This window comes from Xenopus tropicalis, chromosome 9, assembly GCF_000004195.4.
Source record: "Xenopus tropicalis strain Nigerian chromosome 9, UCB_Xtro_10.0, whole genome shotgun sequence".
NCBI lineage: Eukaryota > Metazoa > Chordata > Amphibia > Anura > Pipidae > Xenopus > Xenopus tropicalis.
Window position 1 is genome coordinate 90018954 of NC_030685.2, and position 13026 is coordinate 90031979.

At 47.0% G+C, this 13026-nt stretch overlaps 1 protein-coding gene across 1 annotated transcript in view; it reads right to left on the minus strand.

Annotated features, from left to right (window-relative positions):
• The window catches only part of LOC108648819 (protein mono-ADP-ribosyltransferase PARP14-like), a 45884-nt gene that overhangs the window by 18326 nt on the left and 14532 nt on the right, over positions 1-13026 (minus strand). The window contains exons 6-15 of the mRNA XM_031892904.1: positions 10348-12605; positions 9430-9666; positions 9090-9305; positions 8053-8122; positions 7333-7482; positions 6977-7039; positions 4885-5061; positions 4574-4777; positions 3761-4360; positions 2875-3002 (exon numbers count right to left, since the gene is read on the minus strand). Of these exons, the coding sequence (XP_031748764.1) occupies positions 2875-3002; positions 3761-4360; positions 4574-4777; positions 4885-5061; positions 6977-7039; positions 7333-7482; positions 8053-8122; positions 9090-9305; positions 9430-9666; positions 10348-12605 (4103 nt within the window). The remainder of the gene's footprint in view (positions 1-2874; positions 3003-3760; positions 4361-4573; positions 4778-4884; positions 5062-6976; positions 7040-7332; positions 7483-8052; positions 8123-9089; positions 9306-9429; positions 9667-10347; positions 12606-13026) is intronic.

A 13026-nucleotide genomic window follows, 5' to 3' on the forward strand; every position in this document is an offset into this window, starting at 1 on the left:
TTCTAGAGCCTAAAGACTCCAAAAAAACTATGTCCTATCTTCTCTGGCGAGGACAGAAAAAAGACGGGGCCTAGAGGGAAAGGGGGAGGTTATATAGGTAATCAATGTCTAGGAGTTTCTGTCCTATCGCTGGCTAGAGGGCGGGGAAAACCCATAGGTGTGAAGGCTGCCATAGCGACCAGGGAAAGCAGGTATAGTAGGGAGAGATGGTGCCTATAGTAGCAGTGGGGGGATAATAGCCTCTGGGAAGGGACTGGGGCTGTGGGATAGCAGGTATAGTAGGGAGAGATGGTGCCTATAGTAGCAGTGGGGGGATAATAGCCTCTGGGAAGGGACTGGGGCTGTGGGATAGCAGGTATAGTAGGGAGAGATGGTGCCTATAGTAGCAGTGGGGGATAATAGCCTCTGGGAAGGGACTGGGGCTGTGGGATAGCAGGTATAGTAGGGAGAGATGGTGCCTATAGTAGCAGTGGGGATAATAGCCTCTGGGAAGGGACTGGGGCTGTGGGATAGCAGGTATAGTAGGGAGAGATGGTGCCTATAGTAGCAGTGGGGGGATAATAGCCTCTGGGAAGGGACTGGGGCTGTGGGATAGCAGGTATAGTAGGGAGAGATGGTGCCTATAGTAGCAGTGGGGGATAATAGCCTCTGGGAAGGGACTGGGGCTGTGGGATAGCAGGTATAGTAGGGAGAGATGGTGCCTATAGTAGCAGTGGGGGGGATAATAGCCTCTGGGAAGGGACTGGGGCTGTGGGATAGCGGGTATAGTAGGGAGAGATGGTACCTATAGTAGCAGTGGGGGGATAATAGCCTCTGGGAAGGGACTGGGGCTGTGGGATAGCAGGTATAGTAGGGAGAGATGGTGCCTATAGTAGCAGTGGGGGGATAATAGCCTCTGGGAAGGGACTGGGGCTGTGGGATAGCGGGTATAGTAGGTAGAGATGGTGCCTATAGTAGCAGTGGGGGGATAATAGCCTCTGGGAAGGGACTGGGGCTGTGGGATAGCAGGTATAGTAGGTAGAGATGGTGCCTATAGTAGCAGTGGGGGGATAATAGCCTCTGGGAAGGGACTGGGGCTGTGGGATAGCAGGTATAGTAGGGAGAGATGGTGCCTATAGTAGCAGTGGGGGGGATAATAGCCTCTGGGAAGGGACTGGGGCTGTGGGATAGCGGGTATAGTAGGGAGAGATGGTGCCTATAGTAGCAGTGGGGGAATAATAGCCTCTGGGAAGGGACTGGGGCTGTGGGATAGCAGGTATAGTAGGGAGAGATGGTGCCTATAGTAGCAGTGGGATAATAGCCTCTGGGAAGGGACTGGGGCTGGGGGATAGCAGGTATAGTAGGGAGAGATGGTGCCTATAGTAGCAGTGGGGGGGATAATAGCCTCTGGGAAGGGACTGGGGCTGTGGGATAAAAGGTATAGTAGGGAGAGATGGTGCCTATAGTAGCAGTGGGGGGGATAATAGCCTCTGGGAAGGGACTGGGGCTGTGGGATAGCAGGTTATAGTAGGGAGAGATGGTGCCTATAGTAGCAGTGGGGGGATAATAGCCTCTGGGAAGGGACTGGGGCTGTGGGATAGCAGGTATAGTAGGGAGAGATGGTGCCTATAGTAGCAGTGGGGGGGATAATAGCCTCTGGGAAGGGACTGGGGCTGTGGGATAGCAGATATAGTAGGGAGAGATGGTGCCTATAGTAGCAGTGGGGATAATAGCCTCTGGGAAGGGACTGGGGCTGTGGGATAGCAGGTATAGTAGGGAGAGATGGTGCCTATAGTAGCAGTGGGGGGATAATAGCCTCTGGGAAGGACTGGGGCTGTGGGATAGCAGGTATAGTAGGGAGAGATGGTGCCTATAGTAGCAGTGGATAGCCTCTGGGAAGGGACTGGGGCTGTGGGATAGCAGGTATAGTAGGGAGAGATGGTGCCTATAGTAGCAGTGGGGGGATAATAGCCTCTGGGAAGGGACTGTGGGATAGCAGGTATAGTAGGAGAGATGGTGCCTATAGTAGCAGTGGGATAATAGCCTCTGGGAAGGGACTGGGGCTGTGGGATAGCAGGTATAGTAGGGAGAGATGGTGCCTATAGTAGCAGTGGGGGGATAATAGCCTCTGGGAAGGGACTGTGGGATAGCAGGTATAGTAGGGAGAGATGGTGCCTATAGTAGCAGTGGGGGATAATAGCCTCTGGGAAGGGACTGGGGCTGTGGGATAGCAGGTATAGTAGGGAGAGATGGTGCCTATAGTAGCAGTGGGGGATAATAGCCTCTGGGAAGGGACTGGGGCTGTGGGATAGCAGGTATAGTAGGGAGAGATGGTGCCTATAGTAGCAGTGGGGGGATAATAGCCTCTGGGAAGGGACTGGGGCTGGGGATAGCAGGTATAGTAGGGAGAGATGGTGCCTATAGTAGCAGTGGGGGGATAATAGCCTCTGGGAAGGGACTGGGGCTGGGGATAGCAGGTATAGTAGGGAGAGATGGTGCCTATAGTAGCAGTGGGGGGATAATAGCCTCTGGGAAGGGACTGGGGCTGTGGGATAGCAGGTATAGTAGGGAGAGATGGTGCCTATAGTAGCAGTGGGGGGATAATAGCCTCTGGGAAGGGACTGGGGCTGTGGGATAGCAGGTATAGTAGGGAGAGATGGTGCCTATAGTAGCAGTGGGGGGATAATAGCCTCTGGGAAGGGACTGGGGCTGTGGGATAGCAGGTATAGTAGGGAGAGATGGTGCCTATAGTAGCAGTGGGGGGATAATAGCCTCTGGGAAGGGACTGGGGCTGTGGGATAGCAGGTATAGTAGGGAGAGATGGTGCCTATAGTAGCAGTGGGGGGATAATAGCCTCTGGGAAACTTGTTTCCGGGTCACTGCTGATTTCCTTACATTACATATGTTCATCTGGCAGGTCTTGTTGAACATGCCTTTGACAGCTACAAATTCTTCGGTACCGGAGTCCAAAAGCACAGTCTTCACATAGTCTTTTCCCATTGGGTCCCAGTGCCCAGGTAAAGCTGTTGAGACAACAATAAACTGTTTTGTTAGAGTTTGAGGGCGGAGCTTCCCATTCTCACCTTGTGGTTATGTCCTCCCTGCGAGGGAAGCTGAGGGGCAGATTTGGGGTCATTGCTAATTTGCTTCATCAAGGTAAATGGGGTTATTTTATGTATCTGAACCAAGGGAACTTGAAATCCAGATCAAATAACCGCTTGTCTGGGAGCTGGGCCTTTAACGAGATGAGCCAATTGAATCGAGATTGTGAATAGAATTTGCAAGAGATTCGGCCAAGGTGGAACCAGACTTTGGGCAGCCCAAAGTCTCAGACTGTATTAATCTGAGAAGACCTTCCTCTCCCCCATCTCTGTGTCCTCCTCCACCCAAACTGAATGGGGAATCTGCCCGGCTCCTCCTCAGTAGGGTTACCAGGGATATACCAGTACCCACCCACATGACGGCCCTTAACTGACTGGATCCCCCACCAGTCCCTATACAGCAGCGGTTCTCAGCCTGTGGGTAGGGACCCCTTTGGGGTTGAACGACCCTTTCATAGGGGTCACCTAAGACCATCAGAAAACACATATTTCCGATGGTCTTAGGAACCAAGACACTGCTCCTCTATGGTTGGGGGTCACCACAACATGAGGAACTGTATTAAGTGGTCGTGGCATTAGGAAGGTTGGGAACCACTGCTCTACAGACACACACAGTGATTGGCTGGAATAAATCCAGGGAAATAAAAGTGATCCAGATATTGTCATCGAGGAAAACTCACCAGTTTTAGGCTGTCGCTCAATCTCAACCTTCTTTCCTTTGGGATCAAACGCAGATTTCCGCTCCATGTTAACTGTGTATTTAACTCCCCCCACATCCACAGTGAGGCTCTGCCTGCCCTCATTCTGGGCCTTTTCTAGATCCAGGTTGGACATTTTATCAAAGGGAACAAACCCGGAGCCATCATGGTACTTCCATTCCACCAGGTTACTGTAGAGCTCCGCCTCCCGCTCCCGGGTTTTCCTGTAATTGACTTCTTTTATAATCTCCTGGATTTCCTTCGTTATTTCCAGAACATCCCTGGAGAGACCAGAGACTTTCATAGTAGAACTCAGGGAATCTATTGAGATGGAAACTGGATATTTCTTCTGAAGTTCAGTTAATTCCTTGCGCTCTTTGTCCTCGAATTCCCGGATCCACTCATCCGCTATATCAGTCTCATTTAGTTCCTTTAATGAAATATCCTTCAGCCAATCGGATGCCTTCATCACTTGCTCCTTGTCTTCTCCGCAAAGGTGGAAAACCGCTGGTTCAATGTTTCCCTTCAGTATAACAAGATCTGGCGTCTCCGGTTCAGCTTTTTTGAAGTAGCTAAAAATATCTGTGTTGAAGACAAAGGAAGGTTTGTGTAAGCTTGACCACATGACCATCATTCCTCACACTGATTGGCTACTAAATGATTGGACATTTGGATTGGAATAAAGTTGGACATTAAAGGGGCAGCTTGGCAGTTGGAAATTTGCCCTGCTAGAATACAATAGTACCGGGGGGCTGTGTCATTGTTTTGCCCTATGCTCTCTGGGAAGACACTTACTCTGGATCTTGCCAATAAACCAGTACTGTTCTGGCTGCCCGGAGCCCTCTTTGCTTTTCATCCTACTATAGAAGTCTCCCTGCACCTCCTGCTGGACCATCACTTTCACCCGCTGTACAGATTGGGCGGATTTGGAGCTGGCAAACTCCTCCAGGGCATTTAAAATGGCATCGGCCACTGCTGAAGGTGCCACCCCTTCTGCTCCTGGAATGGAAACCAAAGTTACTGTGCATTTACTTTTATTATACCCCAAAACCAATGATTGTAGCCATTAATCCTACAGAGAGGGAAAGGAAGGAGATGGACAGTACCTGTTCCCAGTGCCGGGAAAGCAACCGACATGGCCTTTAGTTTCTCACATTCCTGCAGAACCTCCAGCATAGAGGCTTTAATCCTATCGGGTTTTGTTCTTCCGTGAACGTGAATGATGTGACTGCAGGGCAGGTTCCCACCTTTCGTGGTGATGTAGCCCTTGGTGGCCTGGGCGCCTACAGGAAACAAGTGAGAGAATGAGAAATGGTAATGTAGGATTGGGCCGTGACAGCCAAAGAGCCACCAACTTTGGACACTTTTCCAGAAACCACATCAGTTTAGATTTTTGTTCGAGGGGCTGCTGTGTGCAAGTGCATGAAGCCGTGTCCTAACCCGGGCGAAGTTGTGTTATTATTGAGACCAGTGCCTCGGTGCTGAAGACCTATTATTGAGACTGGTGCCCCGGTGCTGAAGACCTATTATTGAGACCGGTGCCCCAGTGCTGAAGACCTATTATTGAGACTGGTGCCCCGGTGCTGAAGACCTATTATTGAGACTGGTGCCCGTGCTGAAGACCTATTATTAAGACTGATGCCCCGATGCTGAAGACCTATTATTGAGACTGGTGCCTCGGTGCTGAAGACCTATTATTGAGACTGGTGCCCCGGTGCTGAAGACCTATTATTGAGACTGGTGCCCCGGTGCTGAAGACCTATTATTGAGACTGGTGCCCCGGTGCTGAAGACCTATTATTGAGACTGGTGCCCCGGTGCTGAAGACCTATTATTGAGACTGGTGCCCCGGTGCTGAAGACCTATTATTGAGACTGGTGCCTCGGTGCTGAAGACCTATTATTGAGACTGGTGCCCGTTGCTGAAGACCTATTATGAGACTGGTGACCTATTATTGAGACTGGTGCCCCGGTGCTGAAGACCTATTATTGAGACTGGTGCCCGGTGCTGAAGACCTATTATTGAGACTGGTGCCCGGTGCTGAAGACCTATTATTGGAGACTGGTGCCCCGGTTGCTGAAGACCTATTATTGAGACTGGTGCCCCGGTTGCTGAAGACCTATTATTGAGACTGGTGCCCCGGTGCTGAAGACCTATTATTGAGACTGGTGCCCCGGTGCTGAAGACCTATTATTGAGACTGATGCCCCGGTGCTGAAGGCCTATTATTGAGACTGGTGCCCCGGTGCTGAAGACCTATTATTGAGACTGGTGCCCCGGTGCTGAAGACCTATTATTGAGACTGGTGCCCCAGTGCTGAAGACCTATTATTGAGACTGGTGCCCCGTTGCTGAAGACCTATTATTGAGACTGGCAAGCCCTCAGCACATTGTGATGAATGAATTGACAGAAGAGGAGTTGAATGTTTAGATGGAGAAATAAGAAGCTTTTTCCTCACCAGTAGAGCTCAATCAGCTGAAGATACGGTTTTGTAGACTTGAGTCCCTGAAGGGAACTTCTTCCAAGCAAAAAGTTAATATGTCACAGAAATGGTCTATTCTTGGGGAGGTTCCTAAAGAAATTTGTCTACCAAAGAGGGCCCCTTGGTAAAAGCTACCAAAATAAAAAACAAAAGTGATGGCGGCTCATGTGCTTTGTGGTCAGTTACACTATGTGGATATTAAACCTGTGGGAGTGATGGACAAGAAACCCACTAGTACCATGATGTCCTCTGAGACCTTTGGATTTCCAGAAGGCATAAATTGTTAGGTCTTGGTGTGGGGGTGGGGCTTCCAACAAGGAGGTCCATTGGTCAGTCAGTGTAAAGTCGAACGCTGTAGTTGCCCCCCGACCAGCTGGTACAAGGGCTTGTGGAAAGATAGTTAACCTTCTTGTACTAATCTCAAAACAGATAAGGATATACTGTATCTACTGAAATGTTTCATGAGCTTTGGGGCTTGGTCTTTCTTTGTGTTGCAATTAATTACTAATATCATTGCTGTTTTACAGATTTAATCAATTTTTCTGTGTTTTCTGTCCCTCCCTTTATCACCCTCCGTTCCATTACGTTTCCTCTTTATAATACGTTCTTACATTTACATTTTAACCAATCGCTGTAGTCAGTATTAAAACCCATAGAGGAAAGTTACATGAATGCTGATTATAAGTGACATTAATGAGTCCCTGCCCTCTGTACTTACCAAGAGCGGCGCATTCATCTTCCACACTCTTCCCAGCAGCCTCCAGTATTGCCCTGGAAACACCTGCAGAGGGGCATTAGTAAATTCTCTTTAGATGATACATATGGTGCAGAAAGGTCTGGGCTTTGATTTAGTGGGAACAGCGCAGATGGAGCAATATGGTGGCTCTTCTAAGGCACACGGGTCCCTCCATTATCATGGACTCGCCCACATTATCTATCACAGTACTGGGCTTTTCCCAAAGAAACCTCAGAGGGCAAATAATTCAGGCAGGTACTTCTCTGGGACCACCTACTGACAGTAACTCCCAGCGGGTATGTTCTCATAGCCCTATAATTAATAAGCAAGGTAAGTACCTGTTTTCAAAGTAAACGATTTGTCAGATGAATTAACGATAACATCCGTGGGTTCCTGGGTTATATCCCCTGTTTTCAATTGATATGTAATTGATCCAATTCTCATCTCATGGACCCCGGGGGTCGGGCTGGTGACTGACCCAAACATGGCTGGAGGAGGGAAACCATTAGAGAATGAAGAGTCTCTTAAATAACAGCAAACTCCGGATTATCCTGAAGGCTTCAGCCTGACCCAGTTAGTGCAATAGAACCTTTCTAAATGCAAACATTCCTGAGGTCCATTAACAGACGGAGCCGCAGTTACTGGGTCTCAGAAAGAATTGCAGTTACCTTGGGGCAACATCTCACTCTGACCTGGGCATATTGCTGAGCAAGTGGAACGCTCTAGAATATCCTGAGGGCTCAATTAGAGATTCCTATCTGTTGGCAAAGCCATTGTACATACAGAAAACCCAGCATTAATTGTACTGGTTATGGGCATCGTAATGCCATCATGTATCTTCCCATCCAAACAAGAAGCCACATGAGATGGGAACATTCTGGAGACAATTTTGTTACACCCCAACCCAAACCAATGCCCTGACCAGGCCCCACTCTCCCTGAGCTCAGAATATACATCAGGGAGATCCCCAATATACCAGAGATCTGATGTCTCTACATGAGTAGGAATTCCCAGGGGCACCTTCCACCAACCACGTGGTTACTGGGACCTTTTCTCACCTTTCCCTTCCTTGGACTGATGGTTGGAATCAGAGGCTTCTGTCCTTCTTGTGAGTTCATCAGAAAATGCCTTAAAAACAAACACATATAAGGAATTGTTTATTCTGTACTAACAAACTGCTCAGACATTAGTCTTTGACATCATCCAAGGACAGGATAGAACAGGAAAGGACTGCAGAAGGCCACATGGAATGGAGTGGGAAGGCTTGGATGAGGCAGAAACATTGCAAGTAGGGACAAAGCCTTTACTATCTTATCAACATAAAAAGCCACCGCATTTGAAGTTCTAAAGTTTTTCATATTCCTGGATGACCAGCTTGTTTTTAGCAGTGTATCTGTTGTTAAACAGACTGGGGGGTATAAAGGCTACACCAACAGGAGTGTCAGACGGAGCAGAAGTCAGAGTGAGTCTGGGTGACAAGTTGATGGAGAAGAGAAGTTATTACTTTGGAAGGCAAAATAACTGGACCTTTGTCATGTGTAGTAGGAAGGTCATTTCGGGCGAAACTTCTAGAAATTGCATCTGTTTTTTGTTTCTGGATGACACTTGATGATTAAGTTAAAGCAGGAGAAATCGAGCAGGAAAATGAAAAATAATAAGACCTGACTGGTGAGGGGGATTGAGCTGGGTGCTACAGACCTGAAGCCTGCTGGCTGGATCTCTGGATGGATCTCTTTAGAATCAAATTCCATACAACGCTGTAAGATTTGACCTTGTTACATGTAGACATGTAGGCGTGATCTCTTGACCACATCCAGCAGAACCTCCTGCTTAGTTCTGCCCTTTCTGAAACTGCACAGACTGGTTTAGCTGGGCTATGGCACAGATCCACTGAAGGACAAGCTTCTGAGCTCCTGTACCATCTGAACCATTTCTTCTACTACGGCATTATACATTATGTCTACCTCCTTCATACGCGGCCTGATCTATCATGATGGGGTGAGACTGATACAGCTTATTGCACATTGAAATTCACTGAGGGTGGTTCTATAAGGGGGAGCACTTTGAGAGCCACTAAATTCTCTTAGTCTGTTACCTTGATGGTGTCGGTGTCAGTTGGATGCAGCACAAACGTAACCTCAATATGACATTTACTCTTTCTGCTGAATTTCAGAATCCTCTCAAACATTAATGAAGCGACCAAATCTTTAGGGAACCCAAGAGCTCCTGTTCCAATGGCCGGGAACGTCATGGACCTCAGTTTCTCCTTCTCTGTGGTACTCAGGCATTTCTTCACTATATCTTTTAATATCTGAAAGCAAAGATACTGTGTTGTCTCACTACAACTCTCAGCATTTCTGTTAAACTTGAACTCTGAAGGGTATTAATTGGACAGCTACATAATCATTAAAAAGCATTCTCGTTCGTCACTTTACCTTCTCAGCAGGACCCTTTCCTTGGTCCCACCCGGGAGTCACAACATGAATGACTTTCTTGCAGTTGAGGCCAAATCCGTCGGTGACAAATACAGAACCTTCTTCCACTTCGGTCCCACGGCTGATTTCTCTTAATTGTTCCTGGAGTTTGGCACCGGCTTTGGCATTTAGCGCTTTAGAAACGGCACCGAGATTCAGATTCAGGTCCTTCCCCACACTGTTCACTATCACATCTGTCTGAGTAATGACGAGATACAATAAGTACGACGCCCCCCGCTGGAAGGGTTCAGCTTGTTATTTATAGAGGCTGAAATCTTACAAAAGGTCAATAGCAATTAATCAAACAAAAACAAAAATTCATAAAATGAGTAACTAAAGTCAGTAATTCCACTCGCCTACTAATTTCCCATTGGTTCCCACTCTGATCATTGGTGAGAGGCACCAGTGACCAATTGCTAACAAGAGGATTCCAACCTTTTGTTTATGATGAGGCTGAAAGAGAGAACCAAGTCTTTTCTGTAGTATCAAAAGCAACAGTTATGGAATGGGCATTGGGAATAACAGCAAATAAACTTAGCGCTCAGCACTCAGTAACAGGGGGTAAGAGCTTCAGCCAATGGTATGTGAGCATGTAGGGCTCAGGTATAATTTGCCTGCTAAGAAAGGTGTTTCCATCACCTGCATAGGGAGGGTTTATCAACCATAAGGAAAAGGCTTCCTTACCTACAGTTTGTGGGAAGCCAAGAAAAATCATATAATTTTTATTATTAAAAAGTCACTAATGATAATGGAGCAAGCCATCTTGGGGTCAGGACCCTCAGTGCCTATGGGAAACAATATGGCAGCTCTTACCCAGCTTTGTGTAAAGGCACAAAGAGAAACTGAGATATCTGGAATGGGTTTAGATGAAGGACTTACTGTTGCATCCTGAATATTTGCTTTACTCATTGTGATGTTCAGTCCCTCCTTGGTTTTTGCCACTTGACCATCTGAACTTCTTGGTGGATCTTTTGCTTTATTGGGATTGTCAGTAGGAGATGTGACCGGGACATAATCTCCAAATTCAGCCCTGACAGCCTCAGCGAAAGCCGCAACGGTACCATCAGCAGAATCAACAAGATGAATTCTTGTAACCTTCCTAGACCTTTCTGGGCTCTCCACATACTGCCTGACCGACTCCACAATGCTCTGCACAGAGACAGTCACAGGGAAGCCAGACATCTGGGAACCAACAGCTGGGATCCCAATGGAACCGAGTCCATTTTCTGCAGCCAGTTCTAAGCACCTGCTTATTCCTCTCCGGAGCAGTCGGGTGCATCTGGTTTGTGAGTTTGGATCCCATTTGGGACTAACAGTATGTATAACCTGCTTGCACGGCAGATTACCAGCACCAGTAATAACTGACTCACCAACTGAATATTTCCCTTCTCTTTTTATTATACGATCACACTCTGTTTGTAGTTTGGGCCCCGCAGCATTCAGTAGGGCCAATGCCAGCCCCTCAGTGAGCTTCAGATCTTCCCTGGCTGCATTAACTACAACATCAACACGGTGACGGGTCAGGTCATCCTTATAGACTGCAATGGTCACTCCTTGTGGCAAGTCTACTTGGCACTCTGGATTAGACTGCTCTGTTTCATTTTCTGTGAACTCATCTTCTCCTTCCTTCTTAAAATATACAACACATCTGAATTTGTTCTTGACTGTGCTGAGATACATCTCTTCCTTCTCCATCCAGAACTTCTTGGCTCCCGGCTTCTTAATGCGCAGAACATTGGTGTGTAGTGAGGAGAGAACCTTTTCTATAAGGGCGGCTGCCTCTTGAACATACAGTCTGGACCCACTCAGAGTGATAGTTTTTTCTTTCATAACAACATTTACATTCTTACGTTTTATTTCCTCATAAAGCTGCTTCTTCTCTTGCATTATATACTGTATAACGGCCACCGATGTGACGGGAATGTCCTTCTGTATGGGAGTGTTCCTCTCCAGAAAGTCATGGATCTGTTGGGAAGCTTTCCCTACACTGGGAGCCAGACCAGCAATAACCACCTGATTCTCTGCCCCTCGGGGAAACTCCTCAATCACAACCGTGCATTTCTCAGAGTTAAATAATTTACACAAATGAGTATGGAGACTTCTCCACTCAGGGCCCTTGATAATCATCTTGTCTTCTACAGTAAGTTGCTTACAGACTAACTCTCGGCCCATCTGTGCTTCTGCCTCTGACAGATCCTTCATGGAGAGTCCGGTCAGTGTGACTGATTTACCCTCAGTCTGAAACATGGCATTAATATTGTGCCGAGTGAGGAGGAGACAGGACAACTCATCATTATCAGTAAAACCCAAGAAATGGATGATGTGGGGATCCAGTGGGAGGGGTTTAGAGTTCAGTTGTTTTGTTACTCTTTGTATTTCACATTTGGCAGAGAGAACTTCTTCTTTGACTCCATAGAGCTTGAGGTTCCTGGTTGGCACATCATACTCAATTCTGAGCTCTGTAGACTGTGACTGGATAGTTTCCATCTGCCCAGTTTTGCACATTATTTCATAGAGAGCAGGGGCCAGTGGCTCAGACATTTCCATACTGCGGTTTTGTCTATCAATCCGCCTGGTGGAATTTTCTACCAGGTCTTTGAAAGTTTCCTCTACCTTAGTCATAACCTTGGAGAGTCCTGCAAGGAAGACTTTGTGTTTGGCAAGGTCTGGTTTGACCACAACCCCCCCATATGAGGAGCTGCTGGCTTCTCCTTTGATGGCTTCCCAAACTGGTGGAATCACATCGTACTCTGCGACTTTGAACTTGGAAATAATAAGGGAGAATTCTGTAGAAACCTGATCTCTCCATGTCCGTACAATCTTTGCCATAGTCCTGAGATGAGATGATATGGAGCTGGGGATGGACAGTTTAATGGTGGGATTGGGGCAGTTTGGATCTGGCCATGTGATCTCACAGTTCTTATCTGCCATCTTCTTGTCTATGTCGCCTTTTATCTGTGGGTCTCCCAGTATGAATTCCAGTACATACGGACTGACTGGCACCTCCAGGGGTTCAGGTAATGTTACACAAGGTCCCTTCTCCCCATATAGAGTTATCCCCAGGGACTCATAGTAAGGATACACGGATATCGGACTCTTCCCAAACACATGCTGCTTCCCCAACACTCTCTTTGCATCTATAAGAAAATACACAGATAAACAGAATTGTATGTCAATTGTCTCTGTTAATTGAGTCCATTGGTGTTTGTATTGTAATCAATTCTGATGAAGCTGCGTTCCTGGGAGTTGCCCTTTGGCTCCTTAAAAAAATTAAAAAACTCTCTGTTATTTTAAGAATATACAGCATTATGTATTTATGCTGAAATCCGGCCCATAACAATCCATAGTGCATTTACCTCTCATTGCCAGGCATTATTACCTGGTATAATCGCCAGGTTAAGACATGAAAAAACTGTAAAAAATAGATTCCAATGTACTATAAAAAAGTTGTGTAGTTTGGAAAAAGTCACCAGTAAAAAACGCCCATTGACTTCAATGTGTTATTTTTGCTAATTTTTGCTAATTTTTTGACAAAGTGAAATGGGACAGATCACAACG